The sequence below is a fragment of the Ursus arctos genome, unplaced genomic scaffold (assembly GCF_023065955.2).
Source record: "Ursus arctos isolate Adak ecotype North America unplaced genomic scaffold, UrsArc2.0 scaffold_26, whole genome shotgun sequence".
Taxonomy (NCBI): domain Eukaryota; kingdom Metazoa; phylum Chordata; class Mammalia; order Carnivora; family Ursidae; genus Ursus; species Ursus arctos.
This window is the reverse complement of record NW_026622941.1, coordinates 35180431-35198109: the sequence shown is the minus strand read 5'-3', so window position 1 is coordinate 35198109 and position 17679 is coordinate 35180431. Positions and strand designations below refer to the sequence as shown.

At 36.8% G+C, this 17679-nt stretch overlaps 1 protein-coding gene across 9 annotated transcripts in view; it reads right to left on the bottom strand.

Moving 5' to 3' along the window:
• Positions 1-17679, bottom strand: part of TMEM117 (transmembrane protein 117) — a 509455-nt gene that overhangs the window by 395090 nt on the left and 96686 nt on the right. The window contains exon 3 of one of the 9 annotated variants that reach the window (XM_044385518.3): positions 12842-12887. The exons of the other annotated variants lie outside the window; for them this stretch is intronic. Coding sequence (XP_044241453.1) covers positions 12842-12887 — 46 coding nt within the window. The remainder of the gene's footprint in view (positions 1-12841; positions 12888-17679) is intronic. 9 annotated transcript variants of the gene reach the window in all.

The following is a 17679-nucleotide window of genomic DNA, read 5'->3' as shown; positions in this document are numbered from 1 at the left end:
TCAGGAATATGATACATAGATATTAAGCACAGAATGCCATAAATATCATAAAGCAAACTATAAAGAATATTATTCATTCGTTGAACAAAATATTGAATGTGTTCTGATGACATGTCAGCCATGGTGCTGGGTACTAGAGATACAGCTGAAAGCAAGACAGGAAGGTGTTTAAAGTCCATCATTATTTGTGTGATTAATGAAAAGGTGATCTTATTTTAGACTCATGGGCTCTCTTTGTTCAAGGTTCCCTTAGCTGCAAGTCCTTTCGGCTTCAAACTAAGATTTATTTAATTCAGCAGTTTAGACTGAAGAACAGCAAAGACCAGCAATTAGAGTTCCTTGAGAATTTAAATGTGAATTTCCTTCTTAACATATGCATATGTCTAAAAAATTACTAATGGATGTACTTTAAAAGTCAAATCATAATGCTGGCGACCGAAGAGTACTTTGCAAATAAAACATAGTAGATTAACTGTGCACTGGCTGAAATAACACAAAGTTCGTAAAAAGGGAAATGTGACAGTACCATTTATGCTATCATTGCCAAGCTCATTGTCTGGCACTAATTTCAGTCATTAGAGTCATTAGAACAAAATGGCAGGTTAACATGGCCTGAAATTCACTTGTGACGCATAATAAAAGTGCGGAAATATATGAAGGACAGAGCTGATGTGGCTCCAATATTCAGTCAAATCACATTATAAAAATTCCCCATAAGTTACTTCAAGGTTAACTCACTGAGTGTCCATCCAATTGCTAGAAACACGTATACATAGATTGCCATCAGTTGGCTGCTGGCATACATGACTTCTCATGCAAGCTAATCAAATCGGGAACCTCAGTGTTACTGGAAGATGTCACACGGAAATGTGTTGTCTCTGCCCTGTAGAATGACCATACGTTTGGTCTGCCTGGGACAACAGTAGCTTGTAACTGTTACCCTGACATATTTATTCATAATGCTCCCTTCCTTTCTTAAGTGTACTGGTTTGGGTAATAAATTATAAGCCACCTTTTCTGTAGATCGCAGGATTCAGAATTTCTATCACACTTTCCTTTAGAAGAGTTTCAGCAAATAACTGAGTGAGGACAGTCGTTATAGGTCAACAATAGTAAAAGGTATCACTAAGAAGGTGGGTATGTTCCTAACAAAGTCATAAGTGACTTTTATTTTAATCATAGATATTTGTGAATATGAGTGTATATTTATGTTAATAAAATTTGTCTTGGACTGTACGGGCCATCCCCTTTGATATGGTCAAGGTAATTGGAAAATGAATCTTAGAACAAGCAGAAGCATTAAGATGGTACACAAGCCTGTAGAGGTGTTGGAAGACACAGGGATTGGCTGTTACAAACGCTGGTTAAAGTCAACTGAAATGCCCTAAAACCTCAGACTCTTTCCTGGAAATACACTGGGTTTAAGGCCAGTAAGATGTTATAAAATTCTAACAAGATTAATGATTTAAAAGCATATTTAAAAACATATGATGACCCCACATATGTAGTGGAAAATAAAAAGAGACAAGTGTAATAGGGAGAATTGAGGAGAAACTGCTTGGTTTCTCGGGGGATTTTTGCTGCTGTGTTCTCATTGGCAAGATAAAAAGGAATATCTCCTTTCTCTCTTTTTTTTTTTTAAAGATTTTATTTATTTACTTGACACAGAGAGAGACAGCCAGCGAGAGAGGGAACACAAGCAGGGGAGTGGGAGAGGAAGAAGCAGGCTCCCAGCGGAGGAGCCTGATGTGGGGCTCGATCCCAGAACGCCGGGATCACGCCCTGAGCTGAAGGCAGACGCTTAACGACTGTGCCACCCAGGCGCCCCAGGAATATCTCCTTTCTACCTCACCACCAGCCTTTTATTCTGAGTTCTGTGTACCTTCTGTTCAAGTGTGGTTCTCACAAGGAGGCCTTGAGCAAAGAAATAAACTAAACAATCTCAGAGGAAAAGAAGTAGAAGTGTTTGTGCTTCCACCTCAGAGACAGGGTAGCCCTACTCCCGGGAATTTATTAAAGCAAGGAATTCAGTAAGGCGAGGACTTCTGGGTTCACAGAGGATACCAAGATTTAGACCTCCAAGGTGACAGAACATCATTTGGAGTTGATTTCACGGATGCTGGTGAAAGCCAGCATCAAGGGCCATGGCACTGAAAGTCAGGGAAGGAGACTGAGCTAGCCTCAAGGGTAGAAGGCCAGTAGGGCAGCCACCAACCTCCATCAGGAACACAACAATCTGGGCAGGACCCAGCCAACTGTTGGAGGAGGTCATCAAGAGGGTGACCCTCAAGCCAGACCTAGGCAGTCAGAGAGGCTCCTGACCCCTTCCCCTGTCATTGGAATGCACATTCTACCCTCCATTCCCACGGTGGGGGCTGTTTTTAATGACACAGTCTTAAGAGAGCAATGAGTTGTTGAAACTGTCCAGATAGTTTAAGTGACTGAACTCAGTTGAGGCCTCTATATGAATTTTTAGGATTGTAGCGGGCAAGTGCAGAGACCTACTCACCTTGTGGCCGCTGAAGGCAAGCCTCATATATGTTCTCTTGCTTATTAAAACCGCCACCTCCCAACAGGGAGGTGCCTGACTCTTTCTTCGGTCTCTCCTTGCCCTCCAGGCATGGGGGGCAGATTTTACCTGAGAAATTCCCAAGGCTGCAAACCAACACCACCTTAAATAGTACCATAGCACCAAAAAGGGGGCCAAAGACCATCACCCAAGTAGGGAACAGGTAAATACAGACTGAGGGATTTGTTTCCAGGACCCCTGTAGCCTTGGGACTATTTTAAACTCTAGTGATTAAAAAAAAAAAAAAAAAGGTAGGGTGAAAAATTACCAGTATTGTACTCTCTGCTCACCTTGGTAATTACCTGAGGAATCAGAGCAAGATTTAATAATATAGAGGAAAAACTGTGGCATTACATATAAGACCCTGACCAGGAAATACAAAAAGACAAATGAAGGTGGCACTTTCCTCAAGAGGACTTCAAACTGAAATTAATACCACTATCGATTAAGTCTCCTGCTCCAAAATCTCCTACATATGATGTGGCCGACCATATACACCATGTAGACATGCACAAACGTAATGGATACATGTGTAAGACAAACACGTAATCTACAGCTATTCAAAAATTTTTAATTCGTTGAGGTCAAAATGTAGTTGAAGTTGGAATAGCAGGTGTTCCACATAGCAGTAAGAATGTTCTCTGTCGTAAATAACAGAGAAGGAAAGGAAGGAAGGAAGGAAGGAAAGAAAGAAGGGAGGGAGGAAGAGGGAGGAAGGGAGGGAGGAGGGAAAGGGAAGAGAAGAGAAAAGAAAAATCTAAAAACCAGCTTAAATTATAAATCTTTTCTTTATTGGCTTCTCATATTTTCTAATGAACATGTTTATTCCCTAAAAAAAATTAATTTTCTCCTTAACATATATGTTCAGAAAATAGTGCAGATTTAGTTTAACTAAAGAAATGAAATGACTTCAAGCAAGGCTTGATCCAGCACTCAAACAATATAACCAAGGCTTGATTTATCTCCATTTCCCAGCTTGATTTCTTCAAGGTGGGGTACCATCATAGCCAGCTCCTCCAACATGTTCATACATACCCTTTGTAGTCTCAAGATAGCTGTAGCAATCCTGAGTAATATGCCTTCATTTTTATCCAGGGAGGAAAACATAATGCTTCTGCCCCACTATTTTTAAAGGAAGTTATGTGATTCACTCTCATTGAGCTTGTTTGGGTCCTGAACTAATCACCATTGGCACAGTTATGAAAAGCAATGATAGCTAAGCCTATGTCACATGCTACGCTCCTAGAGCCAGATTCAGTTCATTACCTAGTACTGCATTGATCCACAAATGTAAATCAACATTGTTGAAAACAGCAGACCCATTAGATGGAAGATCCCTGGTCCTCAAATCACTGCTTAGAACAAAGGTACCTGCCATGTTTTGGCTTTATATGAGTGAGAAATTCAATTGAGAGTCATTCATTATATATTTTGGAAATTTTTATTGCTGTAGCTAACATTACCTTACCAGATACAAGAGGACCAATGGATCAAAGGCCCAGAGAAGAAAAAAAAGGGGGGGGGCTTAAAATGGCCCACATGGAAGCTTTATTTCCTCGTCTTTCTTTATATCTCTAGTACTCAGCAGAATATATGGTAAAATATCGGCATTAAATTAAATTCTGATGGACAGATTCTAGAAGGAATATTAAGACCTGCCCACAAGAAAGGGCACACATTTTCCAGAAGAAAAATTCTATAAGTAAAATATGGGGAAAAATATATCTTGTTGGCAAGCTCACACAGCTCACACAGCTGAACCTCAGAACACCAAAGGCCCAAGACTTTGTATAATTTATTGTCTACTTGTGTGTGCCTCGTCCATCCACAAGCTGCAACACAGTGAGGACCATGTTTGTCTTCATCTCCACTGGTATCGCCATTGCACTGGCACAGAGCGTGTCTTAGATAAATAGTTGTCCAATTGCTAAACAATGAAGGGACACAATACAATATACAGCAACAGTGTACAAATGAACAAAAAAAAATATTCCACCATAGGACTAAAATCCTGCATCTGTGCAGATCTGGCAATTATACCCACCCTCTGTGCCGTAAGGAACCCAGCAGTTCTTTGACCTTCACCTCCTCCACATTTTCTCCCCATCTATTAGCCACCTCCTGAGCTCTATCGCCTCCTATTTAGCATGAAACTTCTGCTTCCTTATCAAACTTCTTTTCCTCAACACCCTTATTTCTTGTGCACCCCATACCTGCCTTATATTTGCTCTGCAAAACCCCAACTCTGATTCAACACTACAGTTTTCTTTCTCTCATTTCGGTAAACTGCTGTGAAAAAAAGTTACACAAGCAGATTAAAAAGCCACTACATAATCATGATCCCCAACTTCAGCAGTTTCCACAGCACTGCACATGAATAGTTTTCCTTGTATTCATCAATCTCTTTCCCATTCTCTTCAGCATCCATTTCCAATTTTACCTCAAAGCTCCTACTAAGCCTCTTTCACTCTCAGAATATGACCTTGGCCCAACCACACAGAAATATTGCTGTCACCAAACATGATTTCCTTCAACTTCCTGCCTACTCACATGCATCCACTTATCCATCCCCCATTCCTTCCCTTGTTTCTCAGTGGATGCAGTGCTCATTCCACCTGTGCCTTCTTAAAACCATACCCTCCCCTCTCTTGGGGCCTTGGTCCATCAGCCTTCCTTTTTCTCTCCTTTGGATTTCAAATCTCTCTCTCGCTCCTGGTCCATCCTAAAAACAATGCTTTCTTGACCCCATGTCCTTGAACTGTCATCTATTCTTCCTCCTTTGTCAGCCAGATTTCGAGAAAAAGTAATATGCATCGTGTCCACTCCCTGAGATCTTACTTGCAATGCAAACATTCTACTGAAATCATTCTGGCAAATGTTAAAGACGCCTACATTGCCAAATTCAATTTAATTTATGGGACCTCTCATTAGCATCTGACAGAGCAGTTGTTCACACTTGTCCTTTCTGATACTAACTTCCTTGGCTTCTCGAACACCAAATACTCCTTGTTCTTTTCCTACTTTCCTGATTATTCTGTCACCTCGTTGGACATCTCTTCTTCTACTTGTCCCATAAATGATATGTTCCCCATGGTCTGTCCTCACTTTTCACCTTTCTCATATCACTACGTGATCTCATCCACTGTTGTGGGTTTAATATCCAATATCTCCAGCATAAACTTTTCCTTCCAAGATTCAGACTGAAAGAGTCACCTGCTCGCTCTCCTCCTGAATGTTCTACTGCCAATTCAAACTCAGGATACAAAAATGCATTCCAAATCTCCACCCCTGTCTCCAATCTGACGCTTTCTATCCCTAAATGCATTCCTACTTCTGACTTTACCATCTTATTATTTTCGATATAACTTAAGATAGATTGCACTCTTGATCTTTTTTTCTGCATACCTGCCATTTTGATCAACAGTCACATTATTTTATGACCTTATATCCATACTCTTCTCTCATGATTTGGGTTCTCATTATATCTCCATGGGAATATTACAACCTAACTGGTCTTCCTCATCCAACCTTTTCCATTCCCAATCCAACCTCCATACAGCTAATAGAGCTAACTGAAATGCAACTGTGGTCACATTGTTCCTTCACTTAAAATCAATGATCACCATCCCTCCATTATAACTCAAGCTCCTTAACGTGGTACAGAAGGCGTTGCTTTGATTTGACCCAAGTGTACCTCTCCCTTCCCACCACCGCCTACCCTCCACTCTGGTTCCATCAACACTAAATAGATTTCAGCTTCTAATGCTCCTGCTGAACCCTCTGCCTGGGATACTCTACCTTCTCTATCTCTTGACTAACTCCTGCATTTCCCGTGGGCCTTAAAATGCAGGTCAGAGATGATGTCTTCTAGGTAGTTATCTTCATTGTTAAATATTTCATATATTAGAATCATAGAAAGAGTTTATAGGACGTACTCTTTCAGGAAGTAATAAGTTCCCTTCAGAGCAGACAAGAAGAAATGGCCACTAGCCAGGTCTAGTTTAAAGGGTTGGATTACGTGACTTTTAAGATCCCATCCAACTCTGGGGTTGTAGGATTTGTTTAGTCAGTGAGAGATTACTGTAGTCTGCTAACTCAAAATACTTTAAATTAAAAAGAGAAATCCTTACCTACTGAGAGAAAAAGGGGAAATGTTCCTCCTTATGTTTTATCTGTCACTGTATGCCTCTCTAAGGTCTAAAATGAAGCTAACGTAACACTGATAAGAGTCCTTAAAGGCCAAGTTAATATTTAACACTTTACATGAGAACACAGAATAATGTAAATCCTATTTCTTATGTCTAGAATAAGAGAATAAAGGATAAAAAGAAACTGGATCAGAGCATTTCAATATTAACTGAAATTCACTTTCAATCAGATTAAAATAAATATACAAAGTATTCACAGGCGATTTGTGTTAATTTCTAGTTTATAGGAACATGACATGATATGTTTGTTTGTTTGTTTGTTTGTTTTAAGATTTACTAATTGAAAAATGGCAACAGAATAAAAATAACTAAAATAAAACAGCCTATGGATGGGACATCAAGAAAGAAAATTATCTAACAAAACACACCAGAATATCATTAGGGAGAAAGGATATTCTAGTTAGACAAATGTAGCATTATATAAAGTACAAGATCATAAAACTTGTACCCTAAGGGCCCCATTCTATTAGTATTCAGATCAAGTCTTGTTATTTCAGTGTACAAAGAGGATTTTAAAAACATTGAATAGATGATTTCTCTTCACATTAGAAGTAGGAGCTTACACATAAAATGTTTGTTACTCACTAAATTTGACAGAAAACTAAATATTAAGAATTGAAATATAATCCCATATAATACTACAAATACATATTACAATATGTAATTCAAAAGAGGTTCTAAAAAAAACAAAAAATAAGACTGTGGTTAGATACCCAGCATGAATGATGGTGTTTTCAGACCTAGAGTGTAATGTCAACTTCAAAAGTGTACGTATTACAAACTTTTAGTAAAATATATATCTACTAAATAAACACATGTTGACATAAATAATTCTCCACAGGAAAAAAACAGTAAGAAACCTTCCATTTTATTGAGAGAGTTTTAATATTTTACTGTAATAATATGACTTTTTCCATTAGACTATTCTTAGGATTAACTGACCTAAATTGTTTATTATTGCTCAAGAGGAAAAAGTATGATCCCAAAAGAAAATTAAAGTATTCATTTATTATTATGTACTACTTTTCCTGTTAAGGAAAAAATAGCCACTGAATAAAAAGAATACTAAATTAACATTACATCTTAGTTTGTAGCCCAAGATAAGATTTAGCAGCACATTTAATTTATACATATAAATTATACACATATGATATATATATTATATATATACATATTGAATATTATAATATTCTGTAATATTAATGAAATCAATTTGTTCTATGTCTTCCAGACTTGTACAGGTGAAATCACCTTAAATAGCATTTTTAAGATACAAACCCGTCAAAAAAGTAAAAATTTATAAAATAGTTCTGATATGTTAGAGGTTGTAGTTATTATCATAATTTTATATTTCAAAATGGGCAAAGGGATAGAAAATATAGCTCCCTATTCTTAAAAAATTAATATAATCACTACTATTAATAAATTTTTATGTCTTCATCATTATATTGATATCAGTTTTAAAAAACAATAATATACTTTAAAATAAGTTTCATTTAACTTCAGGCATTCTATTAATCCAACTAAAAAGGAAACATTGAATTGGCAAGACTAATCCCCTGTAGGCTAATCCATAGTTTGAAGCAATTGTAATCAATCACAAGGTGATTGTCCACAAGACTTAGACACTAGCTCCTGATCATACATGGAGTAGAGGAAAAAAGAGGGTCTGGTCCTCCCAACAACCATAAATGCTAGGAAAACAAAACGAGGCCAGAGGTGAAAATTCCAGTATTTCTATTATCGGCATTCATGTATCCAGGTCTCTTTGACTCTTTCTTTCTGTCTTGAACTTCGTTTTCATTCATAGTTTCCCATAAGTCCTCTGACTCTGTCAGACTGGTTTCTTGTACTTGCAAACTTGCTATTTTCTCTTCTCATTCCATTTTTAAACTTAGTAAAGAAAGATATTAAAAATTCATAACAGATTTCCACTTCCATACATAAGATGCCTGGAAATCACTACTTCATCCTAACAACAAATACCAAGCTGAACAGATTTTAAAATGAACAACTCTCCTAGGACCTGTAAGAGAGGCGAGGACACAGGGAAAATTACTGCCCCTCAAGACTGAAAAGACAGACAGGCAAACAGAAGGAGCTTACCAGAGCAGAAACTCGCAAGCAAAAACTGCTTTGGCAATCAGCGCTGGGGTAGGAAAACTTGAACTGTAATAAACAAATTGCTAGAGGCTCAGTGTGGACAAGTCCAGAAGCTAAAACCTCCAGGAAAAAACACAGTCATAGCAGAGGCCTTATGCTTTCATAAATTCTACCTCTAGAGGCTCAACCAGGATCCCGTAGTAAACACTGGAGAAACCAAACCCAACCTGCTGAGGTTATCTATCAGAGCCTTCTAACCTAGATGAAAGGTCGCCTACTCTAGTCATCCTCTCCCAATTAAAGGGGCAGAGAGGTGATTGAGAAGTCCTTCTGAAGCTCACAGTCCAGAAGTATAGTCTCACTAAAAGACTGAGACCTAATCACAGGACTATAGAACACTTCTCCTCCCCCCATGCCTCACTACCACATTGCTAAAGCGTTCTTTTTAACCTGGTACAGCATGCTCAGTTGTTAAAAAACAGGAAGCATATTAAAAGGAAAACAAAAAACACCATTTGAAGAGATAAAGGAAGCATTGGAACCTGACATGGCAATGATATTATAATTATCAGACCAGGAATTTAAAACAATGATCAATAAGATAAGGGTTCTAATGGATAAAGTAGACAGCATGCAAGAACAGATAGGAAATGTTAGCAGAGAGATGGATTTCCTAAGAAAGAACCAAAAAGAAATGCGGGAGATAAACACAGTAAGAGAAATTAAGAATGCCTTTGATGGGGTTATTAATAGGCTAAACCTGGTAAAGAAAGAATCTCTGAACTTAAAGATATCTCAATAGAAATCTCCAAAAGTGAAAACTAAAGAGAAAAAAAAGACCAAAAAAGGTAGAAGAGAATATGCAAAGAACTAGAAAAGGTGTAACATACATGTAACAGGAAAACTAAAAGGAGAAGAAAAAGAAAAAGGAACAGGAGAAATATTTGAAATATGATGACTGAGAATTTCCCCAAATTAATGTTTGACATCAAATAACAGATCTGGGAAGCTCAAGAAACACCAAGCAGCATAAATACAAAACAAAACAAAACAAAACTCTGTATTTAGGTGTATCATTTTCAAGCTACAGAAAATCAAAGATAAAGAAAAAAATCCTGGAAAAACCAGAGGAAAAAACCTTCCCTTGTGAGGAACAAAGATAAGATCCAACGTCTCAGAAACAATTGAAGCAAAAAGAGAGTGGAGTAAAAGATTTTAAATGTTAAGAGAAAAAATCCACTAACCTAGAATTCTATACTTTGTGAAATTATCCATCAAAAGTGAAGAAGAAATAAAGACTTTCTCAAACAAAAACTAGCAGAATTTGTTGCCAGTAGTCCAGCCTTGCAAGAACTGTTAAAAGAAGGGGCATCTAGTTAGCTCAGTCGGTTAAGCATCGAACTCTTGATTTCAGCTCAGGTCATGATCTCAGGCTCATGAGATCCAGCCCCACATTGGGCCCTGGGCTCAGCAGGGAAGCTGTTTGAGATTCTCTCCTTCTCCCTCTCCTTCTGCCCCTCCCCCTGCTTGCATGCTCGCTCTCTCTCTCTCTCTCTAAAATAAATAAATAGGGGTGCCCGGGTGGCTCACTCGTTAAGTGTCTGCCTTCGGCTCAGGGCGTGATCCCAGGGTCCTAGGATCAAGCCCCATATTGGGCGCCTCCACTGGGAGCCTGCTTCTTTCTCTTCCACTCCCCCTGCTTGTGTTCCCTCTCTTGCTGGCTGTCTCTCTGTGTCAAATAAATAAATAAAATATTTTTTAAAAAATAATAAAATAAAATAAAATAAATCTTTTTTAAAAAAGGAAAAAAAAGACATGTTAAAAGAAATTCTTTGAAGAAAAGGAAAAACTAAAGGTCAGAAACCTGGAACTACATAAGAAAGGACGAGTATCAAAGACAGAATAAATGGGGTGCCTGGGTGGCTCAGTCGTTAAGCGGCTGCCTCCAGCTCAGGGCGTGATCCCAGGATCCTGGGATCGAGCCCCGCATTGGGCTCCCTGCTCCGCTGGGAAGCCTGCCTCTTCCTCTCCCACTCCTCCTGCTTGTGTTCCCTCTCTCACTGGCTGTCTTTCTCTCTGTCAATAAATAAATAAAATCTTAAAAAAAAAAAAAAGAATAAGTGAAGGTAAAATAAAAGGTTTTTTTCCTCTTATTCTTAATTGATCTAACAGAAGTATTTGTTCAAAATGATAACAGCAACAGTATATTCAAACATGTATATATCTTATGTATATATATGCTTATTTATGTATATACATATACATACATGACATGAAAGACAACAATAATAAAAGGACAGGAAAAACAATTGGGATTATTTTGTTATTACAAATTACTCACACTACCTGTAAAGTAGTATTGTGTTATTTGAAAGTGGACTGAATTAGTTATAAATATACACTGCAAGCTCTAGGGCAACCACTAAATAAAGATTTTTTTTTAAATGCTAGCTGATATACTAAGGAAGGAGAGAAAATGGACTCATATAAAATAGTGCCCTGTTTAGACAGCATCAGAAAAGCCTCTAGTCTAAGGCTAATTTAGCCCTACTACCCCACCTCTGTGTATTCACCATAAATGGCAAGGTTTTTCTTCTCTGCCTGGTAGACACACAAACTATCCCAGGGCCTGTGTGAACACCAAGGACTTTTTTCCATGCTCCTTTTGAGTAGTTCTTTCTCTCACTATGGTGGTTCCTTTACATGCATGTGCTGATCACACATCACTTAAAGACTGAAGGGTATCTGCTGGTCTCTGGAATTACTTCTCTGTGCTCTGCTCTCCTCTCCAGTACCTTCCCTATGAGTTCTAACTGTCTCAGCCTCTCCACACACCCAACTCTGTCTCCTCAACTCACAGAGACGCCAGCCTCTGCCTGATGTCCTTCTTCCTGCATTGAAGCCAGGAAACTCTCTCTTCAGGAAGTAAGTTGGAGTAACTGTAGGCCTTCTTTTGTTAAAAGATAACGAAAAGATCTTAAAATCAGACAGAGAAGTCAGATTACTTCAAAGTAACATTTATACTGACAGAATACTTCCCAAAAGTAACAAAGGATGTCATAAAACAATGCTTAAAAGTACCATCAATCTAGACTTTTGTTCTTAGTGCAAATATCCATCATAATGAAGGCAACTGTTTGAAGGCATCAAAGAGCAAACAAGGCAGCAAAGATTTAAAGGGTCAAGATCCCTGAAAACAAGAAAAATACACTTAAAATAAGCTGCTTTTTCCCCTTGGAAGATTTGCTGATTTTCAGTGTGGGACACAGGGACCACATGGAAAACTGTGACCTAGAGTTTGAGGCAGTCTGAGTGGGTCAGAGAGACAGAAATTGCAGTTCAGGGCTCCCAATGCAACCAGGACATGAGGAATCAAAATATCCGAAAAAGGGAAACCCAAAAAGTGAGCCCAAACATCTAATACAATTTCTCACAGAGCATTTGGTGACACCTAAACTATGTAGGTGAGAGGTAAAACCAAGCAAAGAACAGCAGGTATGAGAAAAAAGCTAAGCTCAGATTTAACAGTCTCATGATGCTCAGGAAACAAAAATTGGAATTCAGGATACACCAAAGTAGAAGAACTCTGAGCAAAGTCCAGGGTGTCAGTTGTGACACATGAAGGACTATATCATAGAAGTAAGGACAAACCAGAAACAGACCAACCTGAAGAAAGCCTAAAGCCCAGTTTCTATCCGCTTACCAGGTGAAAATTAAATTTTCCCTAGGGAAGATCATCACAGACCTCTAAAGTTCTTCACATATTATCTCTGATATTCAAGTTAAAAATAATAGGCACACAAGGAAAGGAGACAAGAAAAATTACTGAAAATCAAGAGAAAAAAAAGACAATATAGACAGACTCATTGATGATGCACATATTAGAGTTCTAAGACATAGAAGTCAAAATAACTATAATCAACATGCTCCAGAAAATAGATGAAAATATTATGAATTTTACCAAGGAACTGGAAGGTATCTTTGAAAATCAACTCGAATATCCAGATCTGAAAAATAATGACTGAAATTAATAATCATAGATTTAATAGCAGTTACATATGTACATACTATGTGATTCCATTTATATAAATTTCTAGAAAATGCAAACTAAACAGAACACTAATTGCCTAAAGGTGTGAAGGGATGGGAGAAAGGTATTACCAAAGCTCATGAAGAAACTTTTATCTTGATTGTGGCCACAGTTTCACAGATGGGTACATATGTCAAAGTTTATAAAACTATACAGTTAAATATGTGCAGTACGTCAATTATATCTCCATACAGTTACTTAAAATTAAAATAACAATACTACTATCTTTTAGGATTTAAAACACATGTGGGATTTGAGTTTATGACAAAAGTAAGTCAAAAGATAGAAAAAGGTAAATGGAGTTAAAAGCTGTAAAGTTCTTGTAAAGTGTTGGCAATATTAATTAAAGATAAACACTAGTAATTATTTGTGTTTTACTTTCCAGAATAAGCACTAAAAGAATAAAAATATGCATAACTAACAAAGTAATAGAATAAGAAAAAAAATAAAATATAAAATTATTTAATTTATCCAAAGGAAAGCAAAGAGGAGGAAAAAAGAACTTAGGAAAGGTAAGACAAACCAAAAGCTAGCACATAACAAAATGCTAGATTCAAACACAAATATATTGGTAATTAATAAGTGAAAGTGGACTAAATATTCCACTTAAAAGACAACTGTCACAAAGATTTAAAAAATTTTTAAAGCATAAAAATTAAGAGAGTATATCCTATATACCTTTATTTAAAAACCTTCTAAAGGTTGCACTTCAAAGAAAATAAACCTGATTCCAGAAATGACCTCTGTAGAAATACCTGAGACAAAAAGGAATGGTGAGAAAAGAAATTGATCAACATTATCAAATCTAAACCAATATCATTTGTATAAAATAATAAAAATGTTAATGTCTACTTTGTGGGTTAAAAAAAAGAACTAGAATACTGAACAATAAGTTCATATAAGTAAGAAGAGGTTGATCTAGTTAAAATGTTCTAAGGAACTTTCATCATTTGGGAGGTAATTAAGACACTGGTTAGCTGGAAACTTGCTTAATTTTTAAATATGCACAGTAAAATTGCAAGGGTAGCTACTAAAAGAGTGGCCTTTGAATGCATGACTTATACCCTAAATGGAGGTGTATAGGACGGATAGAAAGATGAAAGGAATAAATAGTGAACAAAATTCAATCAGCCTCCCCCACCTAAAAAAAAAACTGCTTGCTACTTCCATTGCTACTACAAAACAAAGACTGGATATAAGGAAATATCAAACTTAAGAAGAAAAGGAACAAGAGAGTAAACTCACAGAATGCAAAAGAAAGATGATAAAAGCAAAAAAAATGAATTGAAGGCAAAAATAAAATATAGACTATAAACAAAGTAAAAACATTTTTTGTATAAAGCAGACAAATCATTGACTAGACTAATGAAGAAAAAGGAAGACACTAAAAAGTACTAGAATTATGTTAATTTGAACGTGAAATTCAGATGTGATTCATTTTTTTCTCACCCTGAATTTCATAGCTTATGAAAACATTTCTCAGAACAACTTAAGCACTGCAGTTCCTCAATTTCTCTATGAGAAGAGTTTGGAAGAAGCAATCCAACTGGAAGTGGGGAAAAGAGTGTTGAATCAAGTTATATAGCGCTTTACATAAGATGTTGGAAAAAAAGAATTATTCATAAATGAGAGAGATATGCCAATAAGTGTTTAAAGACTAAAGCTCCCTGGGAGCTTCTACCGAGTTTTGGTAAGAACTTCACACTGCCAATTTTGAACTGAAGTAGCAAAGGTTCCTTGACATGCTTGCACTGAGTAAATCTAACATATATAAACCAAGGTCTAGATATATCTTTATAAACATACATTTAATGAGTCTATAGATTGACAATTTTCTAACTCCGTTATCTTTTCAACACCTATTATTTACATAGCTGCTAAATGTACTGGGGATACATGTGTTTAACATGTGCTGTGTTATGCATACATGGCAGGTGGCTGGTTTGAGCCTAAAGATGGGATTCAGACGGGTCTGATGAATTGAAAGAAAAAATTTCCAATATTTTCAATAATTTGTTTTCTTGAGGTATCCTGGCTGGGCATAAAATAAAATAGGAAAACAGTATTGTATCTAAAGCACATGATACATATCATGGTGAAGCTCAGCCCATGGATCCAGGTTTTAAGCCCTACAAGCCATAGGAACATATTCTTTGGGTATTTTCAGGAATAAAATATATAATTCAGAGGTGCAAAAAAGACTTTTTTCCATTTTTAGGTGAAAATAAGTGCATATCTGAAATAAGAATGATTTCATAGACTTCATTATTATTTTAGTAGCTTAAGAACTTACAAATTTGGAAGCACTGGGAAACCTTACCATTGGCATGGATCTCAACATTGAGTAGATGAAATCTTGAAGCTGTAGCCGTGATGAGACACCAGCCTTAAATAGCACCCTCCCCCACCAACAGTGGCAGTGGACACCAAAAGAGGGTGTTACAACAGAATATAACAGATTAATTCATCAGTCTATATGATATTCCCCTGGGGACCACCAGAAGCAAGTGTTTGAGATTTTTAAAGAAGGCTAGAAATTACAGGTATGACAAGAAACAGTGACATTGAGTTATGCAGATAAATGTGGCCCTCTAACTCAATTCAATACTTTTAACCAAAATAAACATTTATGAAGTATGGTCACCAATCTCCAAGATGGCCCCACTGAGTTTCACCTCTTGCTAGTAATCCCACGTGTAGTATCCTTCCACAATGAATTATAATTGGTCTACATGACCAATAAAATATGGCTGAAGTGACAACGAGTGACTTCCATGGCCAGGTCTTGGTCTGTCTCCAGACCAGTATGGTCTCTCTCTTGAATTGCCCATCTGGGGGAAATCAGCTGTCATGTCTTGGAGCAATTAAGTTGCTCTATGGAAAAATCTATATGGTGAGGAATTGAGGGCTCCAGCGAACATCTAGCACCAACTTTCCGTCCCCTTTGAGAGAGCCATCTTGGAAGAGAACCTTTTGGTTAAGTCTTCACATGACTGTAGCCCTACCTGATATATTGACATTAACCTCATGAGAGATCTCAAGGCAGAACTACCTAAGCTGCTTCCAAATTGCTCACCCAGAAAAACTATGTGAGATCACAAATACTTATTCTTGTTTTAAGCCCCTGAATTTTGGATAATTTTTTAAATAGCAATAAATAACTCTAGGCTCTATAATTATTCTGAAGGCCAACAGGAGCCACTTTAGAATCTGAGTCATGGAAATAACAAAATCTAACATGATATATGATTTTATGAGGAAAGATCTGAGACCACAAAATAGAAATAAAAGTAAAATATTCATACTATAAACACTTGCTTTACCTTAATAAAATGTTTGACATGATGACAGGGCAAAAGAACCTTTGTGAAAATTACCTTTCATAGCATGAAATAATTGAATAATTTCAAAGGGCAACCTTTGTGTAGTAAATGTCACTAATGATATTTTCTTTTGATCTCTACTATAATTCACACAATGTGTCATATTTTTCACCATATTTTATGTCATTTTAGTCACAGTTTTGATGCCTATATTACTGATAAAACAATATATACGGCAGGTTTTTTTAGATGATTGGTGTCTATGCAAACTAAATGAATAGCAGTGCCTTGTAATTTAGATATTAGAGTTCTTACATCTGTAAGCATGCTGGCAATATTGCTTCTGAGTTTTAATCTACTAAAATTTATAACTTATCTCAGATATAGAAAGAATAAACAAGCAAAACAAATAAGCACCACACCACACTCTGGATAGCCAACAAACTGCATTTACAGAAAAGAGATAAAAATATACAACCCATTAGAATCCATGGTACCATTTTTGCTTGAATTTCTACTCTTACCAAATCCACTATTTTATTTAGTTCTTATTTAAAAGACACTTATAGGGTGCCTGGGTGCCTCGGTTGGTTAAGCATCTGCCTTCAGCTCAGGCTGTGATGCTGAGGTACTGGGATGGAACCCTGAGTTGGGCTCCCTACTCAACAAGAGCATGCTTCCGCCCCTCTCTCTGTCCCTCCCCATGCTTGTGCATGCACTCTCTCTCTCTCAAATAAATAAATAAAAGCTTTTAAAAAATAAAATAAAATACACTTACATAGTGTTATGGTGTTCTAGACTGTATTATAAGTGTTTCATTAAAGAATAACATAACATAGCCATTATTCTAAACTTCAATGGCATTTATTTATTTATTTGCGAGGAAGAGAGATAGAGTGAGAGAGGTGTGGGGTAAGGGCAGAGGGAGAGAAACAATCTTAAGCAGGCTCCTAGCCCAGCACAGAGCCTGATGTGAGGCTCCATCTTACAACCCTGAGATCATGACCTGAGCTGAAATCAAGAGTCGGATACTTAACCAACTGAGCCACTCAGGCACCCCTCGATTGCTAATAATATAATATTTAATATTTATATAGTGTAAATTGTTTTCCCATCCTAAACATCACAACTGTATCTATGACTTAATCACTGTTGAATATTACTGATGTTTACTTTTCTGTGATGAAAGTGAAAAATCTGTGGTTAGAATATTGGTATATTTCTCAATACTTTTAATTCAAAGATCTATCTGTCCTCAATGCAGTTACACTACTATGCAAAATGAGATTGACTATTTTTATAGTATATTAACTTGAAATTATGACAGAAAACTTACAAATTTTTATTTAATCAAGTATGCAAACCAGCAACTTCAGAGAGATTAGT